General features: G+C 42.6%; 1 protein-coding gene across 1 annotated transcript in view; it reads left to right on the top strand.

Moving 5' to 3' along the window:
* DDC (dopa decarboxylase) overlaps positions 1-26371 on the top strand; it is an 84736-nt gene that overhangs the window by 43132 nt on the left and 15233 nt on the right. Inside the window, exons 6-10 of the mRNA XM_038760330.1 lie at positions 877-1020; positions 5948-6014; positions 7503-7597; positions 14369-14436; positions 21306-21382. Of these exons, the coding sequence (XP_038616258.1) occupies positions 877-1020; positions 5948-6014; positions 7503-7597; positions 14369-14436; positions 21306-21382 (451 nt within the window). The remainder of the gene's footprint in view (positions 1-876; positions 1021-5947; positions 6015-7502; positions 7598-14368; positions 14437-21305; positions 21383-26371) is intronic.

The raw sequence follows: 26371 nt of genomic DNA on the forward strand, positions 1-26371 counted from the left end.
TACAGATGAGGTAACTGAGGTACAGAGAATTGAAGTGACTTGCCCAAGCCCACACAGAAGACAAGTGGCAGAGCTGGAATTAGAACCCATGACCTTCTGACTCCCAGGCCCGTGCTCTATCCACTTCTCCATGGTGCTTCTCTTACGACATTACTGACCTTTCAAGGTAGATCTGGATTGTGTTTACCTTCATTTATTTGACTGCTTTAAACACAGAACCTCTCTGCTGGAAATCCAGAGATAAACCTATGGCTTATCTTGGTTGTGAGAGCAAAATAGTTTAAATAGGATCACATGGTGGGTGTTCTTGCAGAACCACTCCTGCTGAATATGTTCTATATACTCTATACATTTTAGAAGTGTTGGAAAACTCAGGTTACACAGTACTCTGCTTTCTTTTTTATTTTTAAGTGACATTTCTGTTGTCACATCATTGCAGCATTGACTTTTTCTAATATTCCCAGAGCCAGGAAAACAAAATAGCCTTGTAGGTAGTGAAGTGAGTCTCCAGAGCTGCAAGCAGAAGAAAGGAGGAAGGAGGAAAAGCAACTAGAGATTTTACAATTTGTCACACCATCCCAGCTCTGCCACTTGCATGCTGTGTGTGACCTCGGGCAAGTCACTTAACTTCTCTGTGCCTCGGTTTTCTCATCTGTATTATGAGGATTAAATCCTACTCCCTCCTATCTAGCCTGTGAGCCCTCTGTGGGACAGGGACTGTGTCCAACCTGATCAACTTCTAGCTATCCCAGTGTTTAGAACAGTTCTAGGTACGTAACAAACATGTAAATTGTACCATAATTATTATAATAATATCTACCATCATAATAATACTTATTATTAATAATCATAATAATGCTGCTGCCTTCCTCCTAGTCCCATTCATCGGTGGAAAGGGCTGCATTGATTGGGGGAGTGAAGTTCAAGACCATCCCATCAGATGATAAATTTGCTGTGCGTGGAGAAATGCTGCAGAAGATTCTGGACAAAGACAGGGCTGCAGGACTCATCCCATTTTTTGTAAGTTTTTGAGGGCATGTTCAATTGGTTTCAAGAAAATCTAAGTTCCTGACATCCTGTTGTTAAGTCCATTTACCCCTTTTCAAAGTGGGAACCATAGTGGCCTGAGGAAGCTGAGCTAAGTACTTGTGAACTCACTGACCAGAAGGGTAGACCTGAGAGAGAAAATATCTTCCATTGCCTCTAACTAGACCTCCAGACTGTGTTAGGGACCATTTCTCACCCTCACTACCAGATTCCCTCCCAATCAGTCCTTCAGTGATATTTTATGAGCCCCAATATATATCAAGCACTGTACCAAGCATACATTTGGAAGAGAGAGATATACTTGTAGACACTAATCCTGTCCATAAGGCCCCATTGACTGGAAGATTCTCTCCTTACAGGCCTCCATGCTATCCCACCTGTAACATGGAAAAATCCATCCCCTGAGTCTAAGATTAGGTACCTCCCCAGTCTTTCCAACTCCCTTCCCATCATCCCCACCTGAGAACCCAGAGCCAGCTGGTAACCACCAATGCTTTAGTCAAGGCCACTCCCTTGATGGTGATAGTAGATCCCTTTTTCTCAATAGTATTTATGCCTACTAGGTGCAGAGCACTGCAATAAATGCTTGAGGGATGGCAATAGAATTCAAATACATGATCCTTGCCCTTAAGGTATCTAGCTGAGAAAGACAGACATTAAAATAAGTTACAGGTAAGAAGATGTAATAGACTATAAAGATCCATAGACTGTGAGCCCGCTGTTGGGTAGGGACCGTCTCTATATGTTGCCAACTTGTACTTCCCAAGCGCTTAGTACAGTGCTCTGCACACAGTAAGAGCTCAATAAATATGATTGAATAAATGAATGAATACATCCAGAGGAGCAGCTGGGGAGTCCTAATGCAGTATCATCATTTGAACTTGAAGATAGAGTTGTATTGCCTTGGGGGCTGTCCCTCGTTACATAGTAAACTCCTTGAGGGCAGGATTGTGTCTACTAATTCTACTGTACTCTCCTAAGAGTTTAGTACAGTAACTAAGCTCTACAGAGTAACTGCTCAGTAAATATGACCAATTGGTGGACGGATTGATGCACCCTTCTCCTCAACATGCTATCCAACCTTAGCTTCAGAATCCGTCCTCTCCTGGTTCTCCTCTAATCTCTCCAGCCGTTCATTCTCAGTCTCCTTTGTGGGTTCCTCCTCCCCCCCCCCCCCATCCCCTTACTGTAGGGGTTCCTCAAGGGTCAGTTCTTGGTCCCCATCTGTTCTCCATCCACACTCACTCCCTTGGTGAACTCATTCAGTCTATACTTCACTCTGCTGCCCGGATTATCTTTGTGCAGAAACACTCTGGGCATGTTACTCCCCTTCTCAAAAATCTCCAGTGGCTGCCTGTCAGCCTACAAATCAAGCAAAAACTCCTCACTCTCGGCTTCAAGGGTCTCCAACACCTCGCCCCCTCCTACCTCACCTCCCTTCTCTCCTTCTCCAGCCCAGCCCACACCCTCCGCTCCTCTGCCGCTAACCTCCTCACTGTACCTCATTCTCGCCTGTCCTGCCATCGACCCCCAGCCCACGTCCTACCCCTGGCCTGGAATGCCCTCCCTCGGCACATCTGCCATGCTAGCTCTCTTCCTCCCTTCAATGCCCTACTGAGAGCTCACCTCCTCCAGGAGGCCTTCCCAGACTGAGTCCCCTTTTTTCCTCTCCTCCTCCCCATCCTCCCCGCCCTACCTCCTCCCCCTCCCCACTGCACCTGCGTATATGTTTGTACAGATTTATTACTCTATTTATTTTACTTGTACATATTTACTATGCTATTTATTTTGTTAATGATTTCCATCTAGCTTTATTTCTATTTATTCTGATGACTTGATGCCTGTCCATATGCTTTGTTTTGTTCTCTGTCTCCCCCTTCTAGACTGTGAGACCGCTGTTGGGTAGGGACCATCTCTATATGTTGCCAACTTGTACTTCCCAAGTGCTTAGTACAGTGCTCTGCACACAGTAAGCACTCAATACGATTGAATGAATGAATGAATTGAAGCAGGGTTGGAATGTCTTCGAACAGGCTGGGCAAAAATATTTCTGGTGGGGCTCCCTTGCTGAGACATAGCCTTTCTGCTTCCTGGCTTCTTAGGGGCTATAAAGTCCTCTCTGTCCAGGCAGGTTGGACATCACTCTGCCTTTTCCAGGGAAAAAAGTGCCAAGGTGTTCTTATCAGCAGTCTGGGCCCTGACAAACCCAGAGAAGCAGAGTGGCCTAATGGATAGAGATGGGCCTGGGAGTCAGAAGGACCTGGGTTCTAATGCCGGCTCTGCCACTTGTCTGCTGCCTGATCTTGGGCAAATCACTTGATTTCTCCATGCCTTAATTTCCTCATTTGTAAAATGGGGATTAAAACTGTGAGGCCTAAGTGGGCCAGGGACTGTGTCCAATACAATTTGTTTGTATTCACCCTAGTGCTTGGTACAGTGCCTAGCACAAAGTAAGTACGTAACAAATACCACTATTATTATCATTATTAATAAAGACAATTGAATTTCTAGTTTCCCAGAAAAATCCCAGCACCAACATTAGTGACTTAAGCCTTAGTAATTCCATGAGCAGATCATTTTTTTGCAGTCCACAATTGACTTTAAAAGAAGATTCCCAGAAAAATCAGAATGGGAACTGAGTTTGGAATGCTTAAAAATTACAGCTGCTCATTTTGACTTGCTCTTTCTGAATGCATTGTGCTTTTCAATATGAGGAAGATGACGGCAGTTTTAAATGTTCTTATACCTAAAAACCCCCAAGGCATTCCAAATATCAGAGGTTCACCAATGTGGACCTTTAAGGAGTCAGGTAATGCATGATTTTGGCTGACAGATATTTTGCATACAGGCCAAGACCTCTGTTAGATTTAGTTGAAAGTACCCCGCCTGAAAAGAATAAAGCTTGAGGGCTATTCTGGGCTGTCAGATCAATTTCTAAAATGCAGCCTCCCTGTCCTTCTCTCCCCACAAATGTGATTATGCTTCTGTACCTCGGGTTATAAATTAGGTTAAAATCATTGTGTAGTGCTAAAGCAGGGTAATAAGGGCCTTGAGGAGAGCAGGTGCTGTTACTTTCAAGTGATTTCTGGGAATTAGTACAAGCGGCTTTTTGGCTCATACGTCTTTAGAAGGGCACAGAAATACAGCACTTAGCAATGTAAAGACCATTTTCTCACATAGGCAGAGTCTTGGTGAAAATTCTAATCTGGACACAAACACAAGGCGTCTTGGGCTTCTGTTTATCAAAACTCCATTTGGACTAGTGGGTTTACCAAGCCACTGGCCCAGATTCTGGATTCTGATTCTCCAAGCCACGGTGGGCTCAGAGTTGACCGACAACCCAGATTATACTATCTGAGAAAGGAGGGCACAAAAAAGCTTTTCTTCAGCCATATCCTAAATCCTGGTTGAATCTACCTGTTTTCAGCAGTGCATCTGAGCTTCCTGAATAATCAATATGGGAATTCCAGAAAAAAATCTAATCAGGGGTTTGAATTACAAAGCGTGGCTCTGGATACTGCCCTAAATTCTCCAACTAACTGCCAGATCCTTCTCTTTCCCCCACCCCTATGGAACAGATCTGCTCTTGGAATCGAGTCCTCTCTAATCCCACGCTGTTTTGGTTCTATAGGTCAGATCACGTGCTGGATTTAGAGGGGGAGACAGACATTTCTAGAAATAAAGAATTAACAGATATGTTTGTAAGTTCTGTGGGGCTGAGAGTGGCCAAAGTGCCCAAAGAGGACAGATCCAACTCCAGAGAACATCAGGTTGGATCACTCCCAGTGTTTTAGGGCAGCACCCCCTTCCATCTCACTCACCCCCACTCCTGTTTTTCCTCAAAGATCAGGCCACAATGTCATATCCACCAGAGCCAACGCAAACCTTTCGATGTCCCTCGGCAAACTGGCATATCACAGCTCCAGAACAGTTGGGGGGATGGGGAATCTTCAAGGGATGCTTCAGAGATCTGCTCCTTAAGATGCCCTGTCCTGGACTGAGTCCAGGAGATGACAGTTCCAGCTTCATTCACAGCTAAGAGTTTGGTCCGGAGAGGAGGCATTTTAAGGACAGAAGTACTGCGTCCATAGGTAACTCCATCCTTTCTCGATAGCCTGGAGCCATGAGAGGCCAGCTTACCTAAAGCTTCCTCATACTGAGAACTTTTACCACTCCTTAGGAGGGGAAGACAGCCCCATTGGCAGCCCCGAACGGGCCTTGACACTGTTGAAATGGAAGTGAGCCCCAACATTACTGGAAGTGCTGGATCTCACTGCTATTTTCCCAGTGTGCTACCCCTGCCCCCTAGAGACAGCCTCCTACACATTTTACCTGTTCTGGGGGCAAAGTTGTGAGCCCCTGTGGGTAAGTAGACTTGTTCTAATCCTGGCTCCACCACTTGTCTGCTGTGTGACCTTGGGTAAGTCACTTCACTTCTCTGGGCCTCAGTTACCTCAGCTGTAATATGGGATTAAGACTGTGAGCCCCATATAAGACAGGAACTCTGTCCGACCAGACTGCCTCGTATCTACTGTAGCACTTAGAACAGTGCTTGGCACGTAGTAACTGCTTAACAAATACCAAAATTACTATTAGTATTATTATGGGGCCTGGTCCAGCCTGTTGAAAGTTCCAGTTCTGGTCCAGAAATTTCTCAGCTAGAGAGACGGCCATGATCTTGGTGTTCGGTCAAGTCAGCGGTGCTGCTCATGCTGACTTGGAGGGCCAGGCTCACAGCAGGAACTTGGCAGAGGAAAGGGTTAGTCGCTTCCCAAGTGTCAGGCTGAAATCCAGGCAGTCAATCTCACAATTTACCCCAACGAGTCATCACTCACCACATTTCTGTTGTTGGGGGTGCAGAAACAATGTGAATGTTTTGTCTTGTTCTTTGGCTTTTCAGTTTGTTGCTACCCTTGGAACTACTCCTTGCTGCTCCTTTGATAAACTGGAAGAACTGGGTCCGATCTGTAAGTACTCACCTGTTCCTTCTCTTGATGATGATGATGATGATATTTGTTAAGTGCTTACTAAGTGCAAAGCACTGTTCTAAGCTCTGGGGAATACAAAGTGATCAGGTTGCCCCCTGTGGGGTCATGGTCTTCATCCCCATTTTACAGATGAGGTAACTGAGGCACAGAGAAGTTAAGTGACTTGCCCAAAGTCACACAGCTGACAAGCTGCGGAGCCAGGACTAGAACCCACGACCTCTGACTCCCAAGCCCATGCTCTTTCCACTGAGACATGCTGCTTCTCTTCTCGGGGGAGGAGTGGGATCTACCAGAGGAAGAGCTGAACCACTCAGAGAGAGGCAGCTCTAGTTTAGGATGCACAGTAGAGGCTCTGGGCGACATTGGAACCCAAAGTCAATGACTGATGATGCCTAGTTTTGCCTTGACAGTGGTTTTCTTGGGTGGCTTGTGAATTTGTATGTGTGGAACCAGACAAGAAACTGTGATCTCCTCTTGTAAATTCGAGAGAAACAAACATAAAGCCGCTCCTGTCTCCTTCTGAAGGTTTCCCTTCCACTCGAAGTCTAGCAGTAATCTATTTTAATCTCTGCTTCCCCCTGTCTACTGTAAGCTCCTTGTGGGCAGGAATCATGTCTACCAAGTCTATTGTATTGTGCTTTCCCAAGCACTTAGTACAGTGCTCTGCACACCATAAGTACTCAATAAATACAAATGATTAAAATAGTTGCCTATTTTAAACCTACTCAGCTCGTCTGAGTTGGGGTTTTTTTTTTAATCGTATCTGTTAGGTGCTTACTATGTGCCAAGCACTATTAAGCCCTGGGGTAGATACAAGCTCATCAAGTCCCACAAGGGACTCAGGGTCTTAATTCTCATTTTACAGATGAGGTAACTGAAGCATGGAGAAGTGAAGTGACTCGCCTAAGGTCACACAGCAGACAAGCAGCAGAGCTGGCATTAGAAGCCAGGTCTTTCTGACTCAGACCTAGATCCTGACTTTAGGGAGCGATAAATGAACTTGGACCTTTTGTATCTGACACCAGTAGGATTTCAATTTCTTTCACTCATGGATCCAATCAAAAACGGGAAGAGAGAGTATTCCTGTGAGTTCTGACGTGACACTGTTGTCTAATGTGGTGGTAGTGGAGAGAGCACAGGCCGGGTTCTAATCCCAGCTCTGCCGCTTGTCTACAGTGTGGCCTTGGGCAAGTCACTTCACTCTGTGCCTCAGTTACCTCTCCTGTAAATTGGGCATTATGACTGTGAGCCCCAGTATGGGACAGGAACTGTGTCCAAACCAATTTGCTTGTATCTACCATAGTGTTTAGTACAGTGCCTGGCATGTAGTAATCGCCTAACAAGTACCCTAATTATTATTATTATTATTAATGTCATCCCACAGAATCAGTTTGGGATCTCAGGAAAAAGAATCTTGAGTTTTCTAATTCCCATAACTCTTCTCTTTTGATTTATTTCATATTTCAGGCAATAGGGAGAATATTTGGATGCACATTGATGCAGCGTATGCAGGAAGTTCTTTCATCTGCCCTGAATTCCGACATTTTCTGAACGGAGTAGAGGTAAGCTTGGAAAAAGATTAATATTTAGTCAATTATTTATTGAGAATTTACTCTGAGGAGCTCACTGCACAAGGCGTTTGGGAGAGTTTAGATGAGTCCCCTCATTTCCAGAGATATTGATTAATGGTATTTTTGAGTGTTTGTGTGTCAAGCACCACAGTAATCAATTAATCAATTAATGGTATTTTTGAGTGTTTGTGTGTCAAGCACCACAGTAAGTGTGACTGTGTCCAATCTGATTTGCTTGTATCCACTCCAGTGCTTAGTACAGTGCCTGGCACATAGTAAGTTCTTAACAAATGCCACAATTATTATTATTACATGAAAATAGCTTAGGGATTGGGAGAAATAAGAGTAAAAGAATATTTTTATACATATTGTAGGACTGGGGTGAGTATCAAAATGCTTAAAGGGTATACGGTTAGGTTCATATTGGATGCAGAGGGGAGGGTGGATAGGGGAAATAATCAATAAATCAATCATATTAATTGAGTGCTTACTGTGTGCAAAGCACTGACCATTCAATAAAACAGAGTTAGTAGACATGTTCTCTACCCGTGAGGAGCATACAGTTTAGAGCTTAGTCTGGGAAGTCCTCTTGCTTTATTATTTTTAAAAGGTCCAGATTTGATTTTTCTAATGTGCAAAGTCCCCCAATAGAATAGAAGTCTGGCAAAATTATTTTGAGCAATGCAATCTCATTTTCAAGCACCCTGGACTACAGCCTGTCATATCAGAAAGGAGATGGCAAAAGGAATTCCACTGAGCCATGACATTTCAAAACATATTAAAAGCCTTATGAAAAGCACATCTCCTCCAAGAGGCCTTCCCTGACTAAGCCCTCATTTCCTCTTCTCCCACTCCCTTCTACGTCACCATTGCACTTGGATTTGCAACCTTAATTCACCTTGTCCCACAACCCCACACCACTTATGTACATATCCATAATTCATTTATTTATAGTAATGCCTGTCTCCCTGTCTAGACTGTAAGCTCCTTGTGGCCAGAAACTTGTCTACCGACTCTGTTATACAGTACTCTCCCAAGAACTTAGTACAGCACTCTGTACCCGGTAAGCACTCAATAAATATAATCGGCTAAATGATGACCACACTTGTCAGTCCACAGAGAAAAGTCACCATGCTAAGCACCGCTCAGCAAGTCCAACATTGTGATTACTCCATTCTTCCCAAATCTGCACATTTTTCTCACTTGAAGCAGTTGTCATGATTGGAGCCGATTGTTGGGTTTTTTTATTTTCATTTGAATCCACCCTGGGGGTTGATGTAGAGATCCCTCGGATTTGGGGGAATCAAGGCATCTATACCTTCATTCTTAATATGGACTTTATGGAACTCTTCCTAGGTACCAAGCATCGTGTTAGGCCCCAGGGTAGAAACAGGATACAGTGTCTCTCCCCCACACAGGGCCCACAGCCTAGGGAGTGCTGCTATCTTATCCCCATTTTACAGAAGAGGAACTTGAGGCCCAGAGAGGTTGTCACTTGCTCCGTGGCTGCCCAAGCAAACTGACAATGGAGCTGAGACATTGGCATCCAGTCTCCCAATCTGTAATCTTCCACTAGCCCATGTCTCCTCCCTAATCTTGAAACTTCAGAGGCTTATCTCATGTCTCGCCTTATAGTAATCCCTTCATCTTCCTTTCTAATAATTTCCTCAATCTTATGAAAACACTCTCTCCCTCATAAAAAGGGAATGTGGGGAAAAGGAAGAGAAATTGAATGGGTGAGATCAGAGATCTGTAGAATTCTGTGAACCTGATTCTGGACTCAAATGCTTCTTTCTTGTTTTAAATTCCAGTGAAATTCCTTATAAGGGCTAGTGAAAGCAATTTTTAAAAATAGGCAGGACAATTCGGAAGGTTCCATTTTGATAAAAGAGATCAAAGGGTTAAATCAGCTTGACATATAAGGTTTTCTTAATTAGTTCCTATCTAATAAGGCCCTTTTTTTTAAACCTCAGTTGGTACCAAACAGTTATATTTTTCTCCCTTATCTTAGTGTCTAGAGAAGCATCAGGAAATTAAATCCCTCTTATCTGACTCTCTGAGCAGGAAGTTCCTTAGCAAGACAAGGGAAAAAGGCTGAAGGCAATATTGGAGAGACACGTAGAATGACTCATTCTAGACTGGTAAGCACTGTCCAACAGAGATATGCTCAGGCCAGAATGTCCCTTATAATGACACTTGTTAGAATTACACATTTCTTAAAGAAGGCACCTCTTAAAATGATAGAGGGGCAGACAAGGACCATCATGTTGCATGACATTGACCCCTGAGTTGACACGGTGCCTGGAAAACTTCAGCAAAGAGTGTTCTAGAAAGCTTTTAATTCAAATATTTTTTTTCAAAATGGAGACTTTAGCATGGCTTGGCCCAATGAGTGACATTGAGTCTCCCATCATTCCCAGAGTATCTCCAGAGGAGAACTCTCATCGCCTCTCAAAATCTACCCCTTCTACCCCATCCCTTCAGAAAAACATTTGCCCTCTCCCTTCTTCCCTCCCTGTCTGCCATTTTCAACCATTCATTTCCAATGGCTCTTTCCTCATTGCTTTCCAACATGCTCATAACTCCCCTATTTTGAAAAACCACTCCCTTGACCCCAAAGCTTCCTCCATTTTTTTTGCCTCATCTCCCTTCTACACCTCCTCTCCAAAGTCCTTGAGAGAACTGTCTACACCCACTGCTTCCACTTCCTCTCCTCTAATTTCCTCTCTGATCCCCTCCAACCTGTCTTCTTTGTCCTTCACTCCAGGGAAGCTGCTCTCTGTAAAGTCACTAGTGAACTCCTTCTTGCCAAATCCCACGACCTCTACTTCATTCTAATCCTTATCGACTGCTCAGTTGCTATCGACATCCCCTTTTCCTTGAAACATTCATTCATTCAATCACATTTATTGAGCACTTACTGTGTGCAGAGAATCTAACCTTGGCTTCACTGACATTGTCCTCTCTGATTTTCCTCCTGTCCCTCTGGCTACTTCTTCTCAGTCTTTTTCACAGGCTCCTCCTCTGCTTCTCTTCCTCAAGGAGTTCCTTCTATTCTCTATCTACACCCACTCACTTGGAGAACTCATTCCCTCCCATGGCTTCAACTACCATCCGTACACGAATGATTCCCAAATCAACATCTCCTGCCCCAACCTCTCTCCTTCTCACATTTCCTCCTGCCTTCAGGACTTCTCTACTTGGATGTTCCGCTGACACCTCAAAACTAAAAATGTCCAAAACAGAACTCCCCATTTTCCCACCCAAACCCTGTCTTCCCCAAATCTTTTTTTTATGGTATTTGTTTATTGCTTACTAGGTGCCAGGCACTGTACTAAATGCTGGAGTATATATGAGCTAATTGGGTTGGACACAGTTCATGTCCCACCTGGAGCTCGCTGTCAATCCCCATTTTACAGTTGAGATTGCTGAGGCATGGAGAAGTTTAGTATCATTTCCAAAGTCACACACAATTAAAAATCCAGCTCCTTCTGAGTCCTGGCCCTATGCTCTATCCACTAGGCCCATGGCTAGTCACGTCTTTCCATCACTGTAGACAATACTACTATCCTTTATGTCTCACAATCAAATAACCTCTGCATTTTCCTTGACTCATTTCTCTCACTCAACCCACATAGTCAACTTGTCACAGAATCCTGTTGGTTTTACCATCACAACATCAATAAAATCTGCTCTTTTGTTTCCATCCAAACTGCTACTACATTGATCCAAGCACTCATCACATCCTGCCCTGACTATTACATCAGCCTCCTCACAGACTTCCCTGCCTTCTGTCTGTCCCGACTCCAGTCATGTTGTCCAGATCATTTTTCTAAAAAAAAAATTCAGCCTACATCTCCCAAATCCTTCCTACCTTACCTTACTGATTTTTCTGATTGGGTTTATCCAATTATTGTCTCGGGTCCAGCCAGTGCTTCAGGGGTTCCCCGTGGAGTTCGGGGATTAGCCCTGGTTAGTGACCTCATGGTTGCCTCACCCCAATCATTATCAATCAATCGATGTTATGTATTGAGGGCTTACTGTGTGCAGAGCACGGTAGTAAGAATTTGAGAGAGTACAATACAGTGGAGTCGGTAGACACGATCCCACTCCTCCAGGGAGTTTACAATGTCGTGAGGAGCCGGGCAATAAAGTAAATTACAGATAAAGGAAACCACAGGTAAAGGCTACACATGTAAGTGCTATGGGGTAAGCGGGCAAGTATCAAAGCGCTTAGCGGGTATGGAACCAAATGCAGGGGTGACAAACAAGGGATAGAGAACATGGTGGAGAAATGACAGATCAATCATGGAATGCTTCCTGGAGGAGATATGACCCCCAGGGACTGTGTGATCTGATGACCTTATGGTTTCTCCGGAGCTTGACATATGGTAAGCACTTCATAAATATGACCATCATCATTATTATTATGTGGGAAAAAACCCAGACACTGGCATTCTGCCTTAAATGGTGGGAAGAAAACATTTAGAATAATTTCTCTTCTGGCTACTATAAATGCCTCCTGAATAAACTTCCAATTTCAGTCATGCAAAAATATTCCAACAGTTTTGAGATGTAGAAAGTTAGCAGTTAAGCCCATGAAATTGATAAGAGCTTTCACACAACAACCAACAGAAACAGTTGCTGAAATCCAGCATATGTCCTCGCCTCAATATCAAGTGGCCAAGCAGATTCTCAAGGAATGAAGTTGTAAAATGAAGTTAATCTCCTAGCATTGAAGTTAGGTTCACCTTTCAGTAGAGCTCTACTGAGCAGCACATGGGAGGAGAATGAGCAACAGTCAGATACCCCAACATCTACTGTGTGAAGAGCTGCAATTGAGAAACCAAAAGCAAGAAGGGCAGTGGAAGCATTTAAAGGACAGGATAGTACAAAATCTTGGATAATACTCAAAGCCGGGAGTCAATTGCCAAGGATAGACCAGCAAGGCACACTGCCATCAAGGAAGGAATGGCTCATTTTGAGCAAAATCTTCATAAGGAATGAGAGAGGTGAAGGTAAAAGGGAAGGTGGCACTAAATACTAAAATCACCAAACATGATGATATAACAGGGGTCAGTGATTTTGCGTGAAGAATAGTTCTAAGACGGTGAAGGTGAATCCTGCATTGGCCATTTAGTCACACATCAATCAATCATTTATTGAGTGCTAACCATGTGCAGAGCACTGCACTAAGTATTCGGGAGACTACAATTCAACAGAGTTGATAGGCACTTTTCCTGCCCACAGTGAACTTAAGGTCTAGGGCTGCAGAGGTGAATTTCACTATTGGTGGCATCTTCTTTGAATACAAAGGACTAAGGTAAAACAGGGCTATGGTACCTGCTCTCTTTACCTCTTAATTGCTGGCCTGTGTGGCACAGGGATTGCGTCATATCTGCTCGTCTTGAATCTACCCCAGTACTTAGCACAATGCTGGACATATAGTGCTTAATTAAACCCCATATTTTTTATAGTTATGACTTTGTAAATAGTCCTTTACTATCTGTTGACAACAGGTATTGAAGAAATAGAAATAATTATCCCTGGCAAGGTTTGCTACCTCATGCTTGCCTCACCCCCATCATTATCAATCAATTGATGATACGTATTGAGTGCTTACTGTGTTTGGATGATGATATTTTCATGCAAAAGGGCATCCTAGCTGAAAAAGACCTTGATTTATGTTTTTCCTTTCTATGCTAGCTTCCTTCATTTAGATTAGCCTGTAAAGTAAATACCAGACTTGAGACATGTGGAGAGAATAGAAAATTGCCAATTACCCAAAGAACTGCTCTAAGGAGGAGTGAAATGGGGCAACTATAACTAGGGAGGCAAGAAGAAATGACAGTGAAGTTCCCTACCCCTTTATATCTATCAGACCACCATTCTTCCCATCCTCAAAACCTTATTAAAATCACATCGCCTCCAAGAAGCCTTCCCTGACTAAGCCCTCATTTCCCAATACTATTCACCTTCCCCACTGGATCATCTTTGCACTCAATTCTGTAAAGCTGTAATTTATTTACTGTCTGTCTCCCCAACTTGATTGTAAGCTCCTCAAGAGCCAAGATCATGTCTGCCAACTCTACTGTATTTTACTCAACTGTGCTCTTAGTACAGTGCTCTGCACACAGTAAGCAATCGATAAATACCATTGACTGATTGATAACATAAATACATTTTTTTTTATATTTTAACTGTCCTTGGACTGCACATTTTACTCATCCATAGAGAAACCTGAACAGCAACTTAACTGTAATGGTACAAGAGAAAAATAAAAATTCTTACCAACAGTTCATTTCACCAACAGTTTTTCCAGTGTTGGCTTCCAACTGGCATTTATTGGAGAGGTTTTCATTTACGTGTTAAAATAGAAATTTTCTCTTGGGACTCTAGTCTGAGAAGCTGATAGTCTAGTAATACAAGCATTTTTAGTTCCATGCATATCTATGGTATTTGTTAAACTCTTACTGCAGGTCAGACACTGAACTAAAGTCTGGAGTAGAAACAAGCTAATCAGATTGGACACAGTCCACGTTCCACATGGGGTTTAAAGTTTTAATTCCCATTTTACAGATGAGGTAACTGAGGCACAGAGAAGTTAAGTGACTTGTCCCAAGTCACACAGCAGACAAATGGCCATACCAAGATTAAAATCCAGGTCCTCTTACTCCCAGGCCTATGCTTTTCCCACCAAGCCATGCTGCTTCACACAGAATTTTGAATACTATTTGATTGGGTGCATTTTTTTCTTGTCAGTTTGCAGATTCATTTGACTTTAACCCTCACAAATGGCTGCTTGTGAATTTTGACTGCTCTACTCTGTGGTAAGATCTATAATATCTGTTTGTCGGGTCTACATATTCTACGGTACTCTCCAGGGCACTCAATAAATAGCATTAATTGTTTGATTGATTATATGCTGATCTTTCTAGAACAGGGGAGCTCTTGCTGAATGCCTTTCACCATTCTGCTTTTCTCATTTATTTTTTCCTAGTGCTGGAAAGAAGAAACACTGCTCTCCTAATATTATGTACATTAAAGAGGATAGCCAACATTTATCATTTTTATGGGCTATTGAGAATAAAATTGAAAAAAATTTATTAAAGATAGGCCCCAGATAGAGATATACTGCTTTATACTGGGGTTTAGGGGAATGTTTTAGAGACTGAGAGATAGGAGGAGTGTTTGTCCAAACCATGATGAATGCTCCTTTCCGTTGTTTTCCCCCCAGAGTTAAGAATTTTGCCGTGAAATTCCCCATTCTTTCTAATTGGTCAGAACTGAATTGAATGAACACATCGTTGATTATAAAAAAGTTTGGTTCCATTCCCGTAACTGGATTATTTCTCAAGCCTTGCGTAGTTCGAACTGAGGAACCACTTTTCTCTCAGATTGGATTCATCCTTCCCCACTGTTTACCTCTCGTATCAATGTATCTTCAGAACTTAATGCATCCATCTACAGTGGTCTTCAGGTACCTATTAAAAGGACTGTGGGATTCCAGGAAGTTTTGAAAGCCTTTTAATGGCATTTCTTCTAGTATTCCCAAAATTTTATTGACCTTAGGCAATATGCTGAGAAGCAGCTTGGCCTTGTGGAAAGAGCATGGGCTGGGGAGTCAGAGGAGCTGAGTTCTAATCCTGCTCTGCCACTTGTCTGCTGGCTGACCTTGAGCAAGTCAATTTACTTTTCTGTGCCTCAGTTATCTCATATGTACAATGGGGATTATGACTGTGAGCCCCATGTGGGACGGGGACTGTGTCCAACCCGATTATCTTGTAGCTACCCCAGCACTTATTAGAGTGCCTGGCACACAGTAAGTGCTTTATAAATACCCTTAAAAAACAAATATGTAAAATTGGGAAGTAGTCACATGACCTTTAATGCACAAAACCAGTCAATAGTTGGGACTGAATCAGTTTAAATCAATGTGTCTATACTTAGGTGTGTCCTCTCCCTTAAATGCAAAAGCTGCTTTGGGGGAAGAAATGTCCAGCGGTTTGGAAGACTGTTCTAAGGAAGCAGCCTGGCCTAGTGAAGCAGCATGGCTCAGTAGAAAGAGCCCAGGCTTTGGAGTCAGAGGTCATGGGTTAAAATCCTGGCTCCACCAATTATCAGCTGTGTGACTTGGGCAAGTCACTTAACTTCTCTGTGCCTCGGTTACCTCATCTGTAAATGGGGATTAAGACTGTGAGCCCCCTGTGGGACAACCTGTTCACCTTGTAACCTCCCCAGAGCTTAGAACAGTGTTTTGTACATAGTAAGTGGTTAATAAGTGCCATCATCATTATTATTATTAGTGGATAGAACATGGGTCTGGGAGTCAGAAGGACCTGGGTTCTAATCCTGCTCCTCCCTTTGCCTGCTGTGTGACCTTGGGCAAGTCACTTCACTTCTCTGTGCCTCAGTTACCATATGGGGATGAACATTGTGAGCCCCATGTGGAACAGGCACTGTATCTACCCCAACACTTAATACAATGCCTGGCACATAGTAAGCTCTTAATAAATACCATAAAAAAATAAGGGAGGCCCAGTCTAAATGAAATCACCCCCAGATCTGAAAAGAGGAAACAGTTTCATTAAATGAATTGTTTTCACTGTCTCAGTTTCAGTAAGCTGGCACTGTCAGGGAGATTGATCTGTTTGCTAAGAACAAAAAAAAAAACACAAAACAAAACAAAATAAGACCATCACAGAGATCCTTGACCCAAGTCATGTTCCTAGTCAAAGAGAACTGCTCTTTTGTGGCCCAAACCTAACTCATTCTCAAGTCTTCTCATGATACTGAAATACCAAAGGCTGAGCTTAAAAGCAGCTGGTTCCTCATGGAAATCTACAGAGGCCAGTAATAGCAGAGGCTGTTTTATTACTAAGTCCTGCAAATATTTTCTCACCTGGGCCAGGATTGATTTCCCTTCCTGCCCAGGGTGTTTCCACATGTTGATTATCCAGGTGTCAACTAGGCTGGTGCAGTTGTGATAGCTCTAATTCTTTTTCTGCATCTTAATGCCAAGTCCATCTACTCCATCCCCCCGTAAAAAGACTAAAAATGGAAGCAATGATGATCATGATTCAGTGGCAAAACTCACCATGAGCAAAACCGTTAAAAGATGAGGCATTAAATGAGAACAGTTTTTAATGCTGGATTCAGCTGCTTAGAACTGGAGTCTATTGGAGTTTATGTCCATTTTGTTTGATTACGTGTGTGTTTATTCAAATAGGAACTGTTCTGACAAGAACAGTTTGTTCAATTTCCCTACAGCAGGCCTACAGGGGGGCTGGAGAAGGGAAGGCAAAATTTCAGGCAGCCAGATCACAGGATCCATCCCCTCTCTCAGGCACCTCCCTTTTTACTCTTTTAACCTTTTCCACTTTCACCCCCATCACCACACTCCCTGCACCCCCTTCCCCACCAGCAGTCCAGGGTGACTGTGTTTTCCACTGCTCAAGTGGCATTTTCTCCAGGATCCTCAGCCAGAGAAAACAAGAGAAAAAGAAGCAGTGTGGCCTAGTAGAAAGAACACAGGACTGGGATTCAGAGAACCTGAGTATAATCTCTTGTGTGACCTTGGACAAGTCACTTAACTTCTCTGTGCCTAAGGTACCTCATCTGTAAAATGGGGATGAAGACTGTGAGTGACTTGCCCAAGGTAACCCAGTAGGCAAATGGTGTAGCCGAGGCTAGAACCCAGGTCGCTCACATTGTAGAAGGCTAGTCAATTCAGGCCTGATCATCGGGCAAGCCCAGATCCAAGACCCAGAGAAATGGGGTTTATGACTGCAATGACAAGGCTAATTCTGGCAAATGAACTGGGACAGGCTAAGTCGGAATGGTCTGGGGGAAAGAGCCTGGACCTGGGATTCAGAGAGCCTGTGTTCTAATCCCTGCTCTGCCAACTGTTTACTGTGTGACCTGAGCTGAGTCACTTCACTGTGTCTCAGTTTCCTCATCTGTAAACTGGGTATTCAATACCTGTTCTCCCTCCACCTTAAACTGTAATCCCAACATGGGGCCAACACTGTGTCCAACCTGCTTATCTTATTGCGACCCCAGCGGTTAGTACATAGTGTAAGTGGGATTACTAAATCACCCGAGTGGAGGATAGAAACCCCAGTTCAGGTGACAAGAAGACCACCAATTGGCTAAGCCAAAGTCCACTGAGCAAAAATACCCAGTGAGTCCTTAACCATTACAGCCATAGTAATGGTTATTATTACTCACAACAAATGCAAAGCACAGGAATAATGCTGAAAGATAGTGTGAGATGACTTTGCTCTAGCAACAGGATATACTTCCCTAGAAATTCTGTGCAAGAGCCAAAAGAAGTATATTCGTTCATTCAGTGGTATTTATTAAGTGCTTACTGTGTGCAGAGCACTGTATATCAAACCCAGGATTCTTCCCTATCAATAAACATCATAGGGAAGAGTGATGCATGACATTCTGGGTTTAATGTATTATCCTAAAAGACTGATATCAAAGAAAGTCCAGCCTGGTCCTGGGGTTTAGTACAGGACCACAACAAAGAAACATGAAATCAGGGAAAACTAAGGCAAGAGTGTTTCTCAGGCTGGTATAGACTTGGCTATATAACAAACAAAAGAGGATAGACAGGAAATTGTCTTATTATTTCATTATCTGTTGCATATTCTCCACAATAAAAACTGTTCCTGTATTTGATAATGAAATTTTACCAATAGTTGGTTCATAATGGAAGTAAACACTTTGGTTATTTTCTTTAAATATTGAAACAGACAAGATAATTGAGGTTTCTAAAGGCTGCAACTGCACAAGCACAGTAAATACTTTTCATTATTCTGTATATAGATCTTTTATTAGGCAGTTGGTTTTATGAATCCTTAATATACAAGTATGAGTCACTTTGGCTCAATCTTAATATACTATTAACACAGCATCAAATCTTAAGGAAGCCGCCACCTCCATAGAACGTCAACGGAACTGAGTTTTTTTTTATGAAGTTGAAAAAAATCCCAATTAAGTTGAATCTATTATCACCTTAAAATTCATAAATACTGCAACGGTCCTTTGAGGTTTGAAGATGCCATTTGTGATGGAGAGATTTTATCACTATGAGCAAGTGAGGCCGTTAAAACCGTTTCCTGACCAATCATCTTCCTGTACTGTGGGCAAGTAGATACTCTCTTATTGCCCTCACATTTGCTTCCCACTTTATTTTTTTTAATAAATTTGTTAAGCATTACTATTTATCAAACACAGTTCTGAACACTGGGGTAGTTAATCAGATTCGGCCCGATCCCTGTTCCACGTGGGGCTCACAGTCTGTGGGAAGGAGAACAGGCACCGAATCCCCACTTTACAGTTGTGAAAACTGAGGCACGGGGAAGTTGTGGAAATCTCCAGTGGCTACCAATCAACCTATGCATCAGGCAAAAAATCCTCACCCTCGGCCTCAAGGCTGTCCATCACCTCGCCCCCTCCTACCTCACCGCCCTTCTCTCCTTCTTCAGCCCAGCCCGCACCCTCCGCTCCTCTGCCGCTAATCTCCTCACTGTGCCTCGTTCTCACCTGTCCCACCGTCGACCCCTGGCCCACGTCATCACCCTGGCCTGGAATGCCCTCCCTCCACGTATCCGCCAAGCTAGCTCTCGTCCTCCCTTCAAAGCCCTACTGAGAGCTCACCTTCTCCAGGAGGCCTTCCCAGACTGAGCCCCCTCCTTCCTCTCCCCCTCCTTCCCCTCCCTATCCCCCCGCCTTACCTCCTTCCCCTCCCCACACCACCTGTATATATGTATATATGTTTGTACGTATTTATTACTCTATTTATTTTACTTGTACATATTTATTCTATTTATTCTATTTCGTTAATGTGTTTTGTTGTCTGTCTCCCCCTTCTAGACCGTGAGCCCACTGTTGGGTAGGGACCATCTCTATGTGTTGCCAACTTGTACTTCCCAAGTGCTTAGTACAGTGCTCTGCACACAGTAAGCACTCAATAAATACGATTGAATGAATGAATGAAAAGTTGTGACTTACCCAAGGTCACACAACAGGCAAGTCGAGGAGTTGGGATTAGAACCCGGGTCTTCTGACTCCTAGGCTTGTGTTCTTTTTACTAGGCCATGCTGCTTCTTTGCAACTATAAACATCTCGTGGGCTGCATACTTTTTAAAGGAGGCTTATGAAAAGAGCCCAGATTTGTCCAACAGGGTTCATTTTTAAATTGTACCTTCTTTTTCATTCAGTCTCTATCTCCCAAGTCTCTCTCTGTGCCTGTCTGTCTCTGCCCATCCACTTCTGTTTGCCCATTTTTCTCTGCAACCACTAGGATAGAACCTCTGGAGACCAAGGCACAGCCACTATCTCTGTATCTGATGAGAACTGGTCTGGAGATGAGCACTGGTCTGGAAACCACAATGGACCTTGAATTTAACTCCCTCTCCTCTCAAATAGCTGGATGTGTTGCGATTCTGTGTATTCTGAGAATGCCAACAGAAAGTCTATGCAAATATTTAGAGCATTGCATACTTTCAACTCTCAGCATGTATTCATGCCTCATGGAAGCTTAATTCCCATCAGTTTAAATGGGATTCTCTTACATAAGGCAAGCAGATAATTCAGTCCAGAATGTTGATTTTCACTCTTGGACCCAGCACCCTTCCCACTGCCCCTGCTTTTTAATAGGAAAAAACCCACCACCATTTGCTTTTGAAAATGAGTCTAGCTACTTTGCTCTCTCCTTTCCTCATTGGTAGTCAATACTTAATCGTTCCTTATTTCATGCTTGCTGGACTTTCTCTTTCAGTGGTTATTATATTTCATTTGTTTTCAAAGCCAAGCCTCCTATCAGATTGAAATTTCTTCTTCAATATGCCACAAGGAAACGTTTTATCCAACCCAGATTTATGTGATTTTATGCAGGAAAAGTGAATTTGGAAACCAGAACTGTTTGGGCTCCCAAAGACCCTGCTTTTGGGGGGAAAAGCACAGGATTTGGGGCCTGAATGATGGGGAGTCACCATCTTCAGCTGAATTTTCCCGAGAATATTCATTCATTCATTCATTCATTCATATTTATTGAGCGCTTACTGTTTTCAGAGCACTGTACTAAGCGCTTGGGAAGTACAAGTTGGCAACATATAGAGACGGTTCCTACCCAACAACGGTCTCACAGTCCAGAAGGGGAAGACAGACAATAAAACAAAACATGTGGACAGGTGGCAAGTTGTCAGAACAAATAGAATTAAAGCTAAATGCACATCATTAACAAAATAAATAGAATAGTAAATATGTACAAGTAAAATAAATAGAGTAATAAATCTGTACAAACATATATACAGGTGCTGTGGGGAGGGGAAGTAATCACTTTACCATGTCCCATGATAGTAATGACAATAATCACGATAATAACCGTGGTATTCATTAATCACTGACAACGTGCCAAACACTGTACTGAGCCCTGGGTGAGGTACAAGATAAACAGACAGGTCCTTAATCTAGACACTTTATTTTCCTGTATAATAATTTGGTGTATTTCCTTCTTACCTGATAGACCATGGCCATATTAGAGCGAAGTCAAGGTTTGGGACTGATGCCCAAGAGTTCAGTTCTGAAGCAGCTCTGGGCCAAGAAGTTCAGGTCCTAATTCCTGGTCCTTCCTTGGGATATGAAGGCAACCATGACAACTGCTTCATCTGATCTTTTCTCACAGGGTGAAGAAGAGAGTGGATTTAACAGGTGCCTTTAAATTGGACCCTCTTTATCTGCAGTACCATCACCAAGAATCTGGTAAACGAACTTATTTCCATTTGATCCTGTTGTTGCAATCCAAGTGGGAAGCTTATGGCCTCAGGGCATTTTAATACTAATGCTAATAATAACTGAGGGTAAGCACTTTCCAAGTTAAGCACTTACTATGTGTCAAGCCCCTTATTAAGTGCTGGGGTAGAGACAAAATCATCACTCTTTAGAACATACCTATATAATAATAATAATAATAATGGCATTTATTAAGCATTTACTATGTGCAAGGCACTGTTCTAAGCGCTGGGGAGGTTACAGGGTGATCAGGTTGTCCCACGGGGGACTCACAGTCTTCATCCCCATTTGACAGATTAGGTAACTGAGGCCCAGAGAAGTTAAGTGACTTGCCCAAAGTCACACAGCTGACAGGTAGTGGAGCTGGGATTTGGACCCATGACCTCCAACTCCAAAGCCCATGCTCTTTCCACTGAGCCACGCTGCTTCTCATATATATTATATATTATAAAGTATTTATTTATATTGATGTCTCTCTCCCCCTCTAGACTATAAGCTCATTATGGGAAGGGAACGTGTCTACCAATTCTGATGTATTGTACTCTTCCAAGCGCTTAGTACTGTGCTTTGCACACAGGAAGTGTTCAAAAATATGATTGAGTGAATGAATGAATTTAGAGGAGAAGATCCCCTGGCCAGATCCTTCTCTTTGGCTCTGTGAAGAGCTACCAGTTTTCCACTTGGCTTCCCCTAGAGAATCACTCTTCCCCAGTTCATTCATTAAATCATATTTATTGAGCGCTTACTGTGTGCAGATCACTGTACCAAGTTCTTGGAAAGTACAATTTGGCAGCAATAGAGACAATCCCTATCCAACAATGGGCTGCCTAAAATCAAAGTGATGCTCAATCTGAGGTGAAAACTAGGCATTTTCTGCACAGTTGCTCAGGATAAGGAGGTCCAGACCTAAGGGGAACAAAATAATAATCATAATCATAGTGTTTGTTAAGCACTTACCACATGCCAAGCAGGGATTGTCAATCTTCATTGCTGTATTGTACTTTCCAAGCGCTTAGTACAGTGCTCTGCACACAGTAAGGGCTCAATAAATATGATTGAATGAATGAATTAATGTTCAACACTGGGGCAGACACAATCAGATCAGATTCAGTCCTGGTTCCACTTAGGGCTGACAGTCTAAGCAGATGGGAGAACTGGTATTAAATCCCTATTTTACAGAGGCACAGAGTTTGTTCTTTGTCTAGGGAAGTCATATCAAGCTCATTCCCATAAAAGGGTGGATCATGAGAAAATTATAAAATTATTATTATTATTCAGAATAAAAACTCTTTGAAGTACTCAATCCAAATTAAATAATAAAGTACAGATTGTTGGGAAGTTAGCATGTATTCAAGGTAAGAAAATGATTACATGCTAAGCATAATAAATCAGTAGAGAACCAAATGAACTATCCAGGATCTGATCTGTCCATAGAGAAGTTTAGCTTGTCTAGTCTGTGACCATCTCAGATTATTAACTCATTTCTGGGCCTCAACACACATTTTATTGGCTCAGATGTCTCTTTGGTTAATGTTCTATCATTAGGAACTATGAATTAGTTCACTACGTTGGATCTGTCTGAATTTACAAAGTGTGCCAATCATTAGCATCTGTGAAAAACCCCTTTTTTAATATAAATTTTAAAAGGAAAAAGCTAGAGAAACTATGGAAATGATGAAATAACATAAGCTTTTGCAAAAGGTAGTCATATTCACTTCCAAGTGATTTGTAACCCCACCAGCATTATTGCCTTAATATGGGCATTTTCTAGGCTTGAAAAACTCAGGTATGGACCCCCTTGCCTTTCTTGGGTCATAAATATGATTTTAGAAAGATATGAAGGGCCATATTTCCTGGTTTTCCTCAAAATGACTATGAAATGACTTTTCATACACCATTGGTATGAACTTGCTCTCAAACCTCTATAACAGGTTCACATTTTGTTCACTAGATGAATAGTTCATGGCTATACTTGGCTATATAACTACACTTCCCTTTCCTCCACACACTTTGGGAGCTATGGGGTGGTCTCAGGAGGGCTTCTGTCATCTGGAGGGGGTATTCTCCAACAAATCAGCCTAATAATAGTAATAATAATAATAGTGGTATTTAAGTGCTTACTATGTGCCAAGTACTGTTTTAAGTGCTGGGGTAAGTACATCATATCCCTCATGGAGCTCATAGTTTAAGTAGGAGAGAAAACAGGCATTGAATCCACATTTATGGAAATGAGGAAACTGAGGCACTAAGAAGTTAAGTGACTTCCCCAAGGTCACAAAGCAGATACAAGGTGGAGCTGGGTTTGGAACTCAGGTCCTCTGACTCCCAGGCCTATGCTCTTTCCACTAGGCCATACTGCTTTATCTAATAACAATAATTTATGGAGAACATCAAGAATTCAGGGGAGTTCACACAGCAGAGTTACCCACAATTACACCCAACCCTCAAGGAACAGACACAAAATCAAAATTAGATTCCCAGTAGTCGATGCTCACTGACAAACCCAGAAGATGTCCTAGGATTGGAGGTAGGTTGAGGAGAGGGAAGATTTGAAAAAGGGAGTAACATAAAAAGTAGATGGGGTCATCTACTGAAAAACATACCATCTCACAAACTGTATGGAACCCAAAAGAACGGTCATCAAATGGTGACTTGGGTTGTCAGAAGTCTTAACCAGTCATTGTGAGCTGCCTTACTTGGGACCTGTTTCTAAATGAGTTAGTACAGTGCTCTGTACACAGTAAGCCCTCAATAAATGGGATTGAATGAATGAATGAACCCATAATGCTCTCATTTTATAAAGCTGGGTTAGGAAAGTGATGGGGTAACTTCATTTTTGTTACTCATCAACTAATATGGCTGACTAACATGAAAAGTGATCCTGCATGCATTTCCTTTCAATAGCCAGATAGCAGCTTCCTTTCCGCCCAAGAGGGAGTTCCTTTCTTTTGGCAGCAGAGATTACTTGGAATAACTTTTTTTTCTTCATGTCTTTATAATGGAGGAAGCCTAGCATTCTGCCTGGCAACAAAAAATATAAGTCAGATGCTGGCATTCAAGATGTAAAGCTAAAGCTTTGCTCTTTACTGCAAGTCGATCCCATCACATACCACCACAATTCATCTGTGATTAAGTACAGATGTCGGAGGATAGCTTATCATTAAAACAAGGAATAATCATGGATTACATTATGCTTCAGGGCCTCCCCAAAGGGACTCCAATGGATCATTAGATACAGCCCGTTACTGAAACATGCAATTAGACACCCATCGCCAGTTGTCTCACTCCATACTGTCAGCCCTGGAGCAGTTAAATTAAAAGGAGGAGAAGGGACAATGTTATCAAATTATAATGTTCCTCATCTGGTCTACATTAGATCCTCAGAACTTCAAAACGAATGACCACCTTCTCTACCCATTTGGATATGGGGAGTAGAGAGAAGGTCTGGGGAGTGTTTGTACAAGCAAATGGAAGGTCAGACCCCATAGGAAAGAGTATGGACTTGGGAGTCAGAGATCATGGGTTCTAATCCGAGCTCCACCGCTTGTCAGCTATGTGACTTTGGGCAAGTCACTTAACTTCTCTGTGCCTCAGTTACCTCAACTGTAAAATGGGGATTAAAACTGTGAGCCCCATGTGTGACAACCTGATCACCTTGTATCCCCCCGCGGCGCTTAGAACAGTGCTTTGCACATAGTAAGCGCTTAACAAATACCATCATTATTATATCAGCCTTAATAAGGAACTCTCCTCTCATTCTGTCTAAACTCTTATCCTAACGGCTTGTTTTATTTGGTCTATGAAGTAGGAACAGGATATCAAAATGGCTTTGAGGAGCAGTACAACGAATGGGAAACAAAGTGATTTAGTGAATTCAGAAGTGTCCTGGAAGCTCATCTGGATATTTCATAAACTCTCTTGGACTTCCTGCGATGTGGCTTCTTTCCCCTTCAGTCTACTGAGACTAGGGTTCCCTCACCAGGGTTTCCAAAGACCTTTTTTTTTGGCTAAGTCTTTTGGACTCTATTCTGTCCTAGTCTTCCTCTACCTCTCAGTTACCACTGATGTTATTAACTGTTTTCCTCTTCCTAGAATCTACCCTTTGGCCAAGGTTTCTCCAACATTGTACTCTTTTAGTTCTCTTCTACCTCTCTGGTTGTTCCTTCAGTGGTTGTCTGCTCTCCTCTCAACTTTTAACTGTGGAGTCCCACAAGGCTCTGTGATGGGACATCTACTCTCTCCCTCCATTCATTCATTCAATATGTAATTGAGTGCTTAATGTGCTCAAAGCACTGTATTATGTGCTTTGGAGAGTGCAAAATTACAATAAACAGAAACATTCCCTGCCCACAGGCTTACAGTCTACAGTCGAGTTTACAGTCTGGAGACAAGCTGACAGTCTAGAGGCGAGCTACTCTAGTTTCATTCTCTCTGGGTGCCCATTGACTCCTAGGGTTTCAGCTACCAACTCTATTTGTTTGACTTCCAAATCTACCTCACCAGTTCAGACCCCTCCTGTGCTTTACTCTTTTTCATTACCTCCAGCCTCCAGGACATCTCCACAGGGTTGATCCACCAGGGTCTTAAACTTTAATAGGGCATAACTGAAATCCTCATCTTCCCTTCTAAACTTACTCCTTCTTCTAATTTTCCCAATCAATCTTCCTGTTGCAAAGCTTGCAACCTTGCTGTTTATCTTTGTTTATTCCTTGTCTTTCAAGGAAGAAGCATGTGGTGTATATATGTGTGAATGTGTGCATGTAGAATCTTGTCTGTGTTTATCTTTCTCTCCTTGTCTTTTTAATAATGATGACGATGGTATTTGTTAGGCCCTTACTATGTGTCAAGCACTGTTTTAAGTGCTGGGGTAGACACAAGGTAATCCGGTTGTCCCATGTGGGGCTCACAGCCTTAATCCCCATTTTACAGGTGAGGTAACTGAGGCACAGAGAAGTTAAG

The sequence above is a fragment of the Tachyglossus aculeatus genome, chromosome 18 (assembly GCF_015852505.1).
Source record: "Tachyglossus aculeatus isolate mTacAcu1 chromosome 18, mTacAcu1.pri, whole genome shotgun sequence".
Taxonomy (NCBI): domain Eukaryota; kingdom Metazoa; phylum Chordata; class Mammalia; order Monotremata; family Tachyglossidae; genus Tachyglossus; species Tachyglossus aculeatus.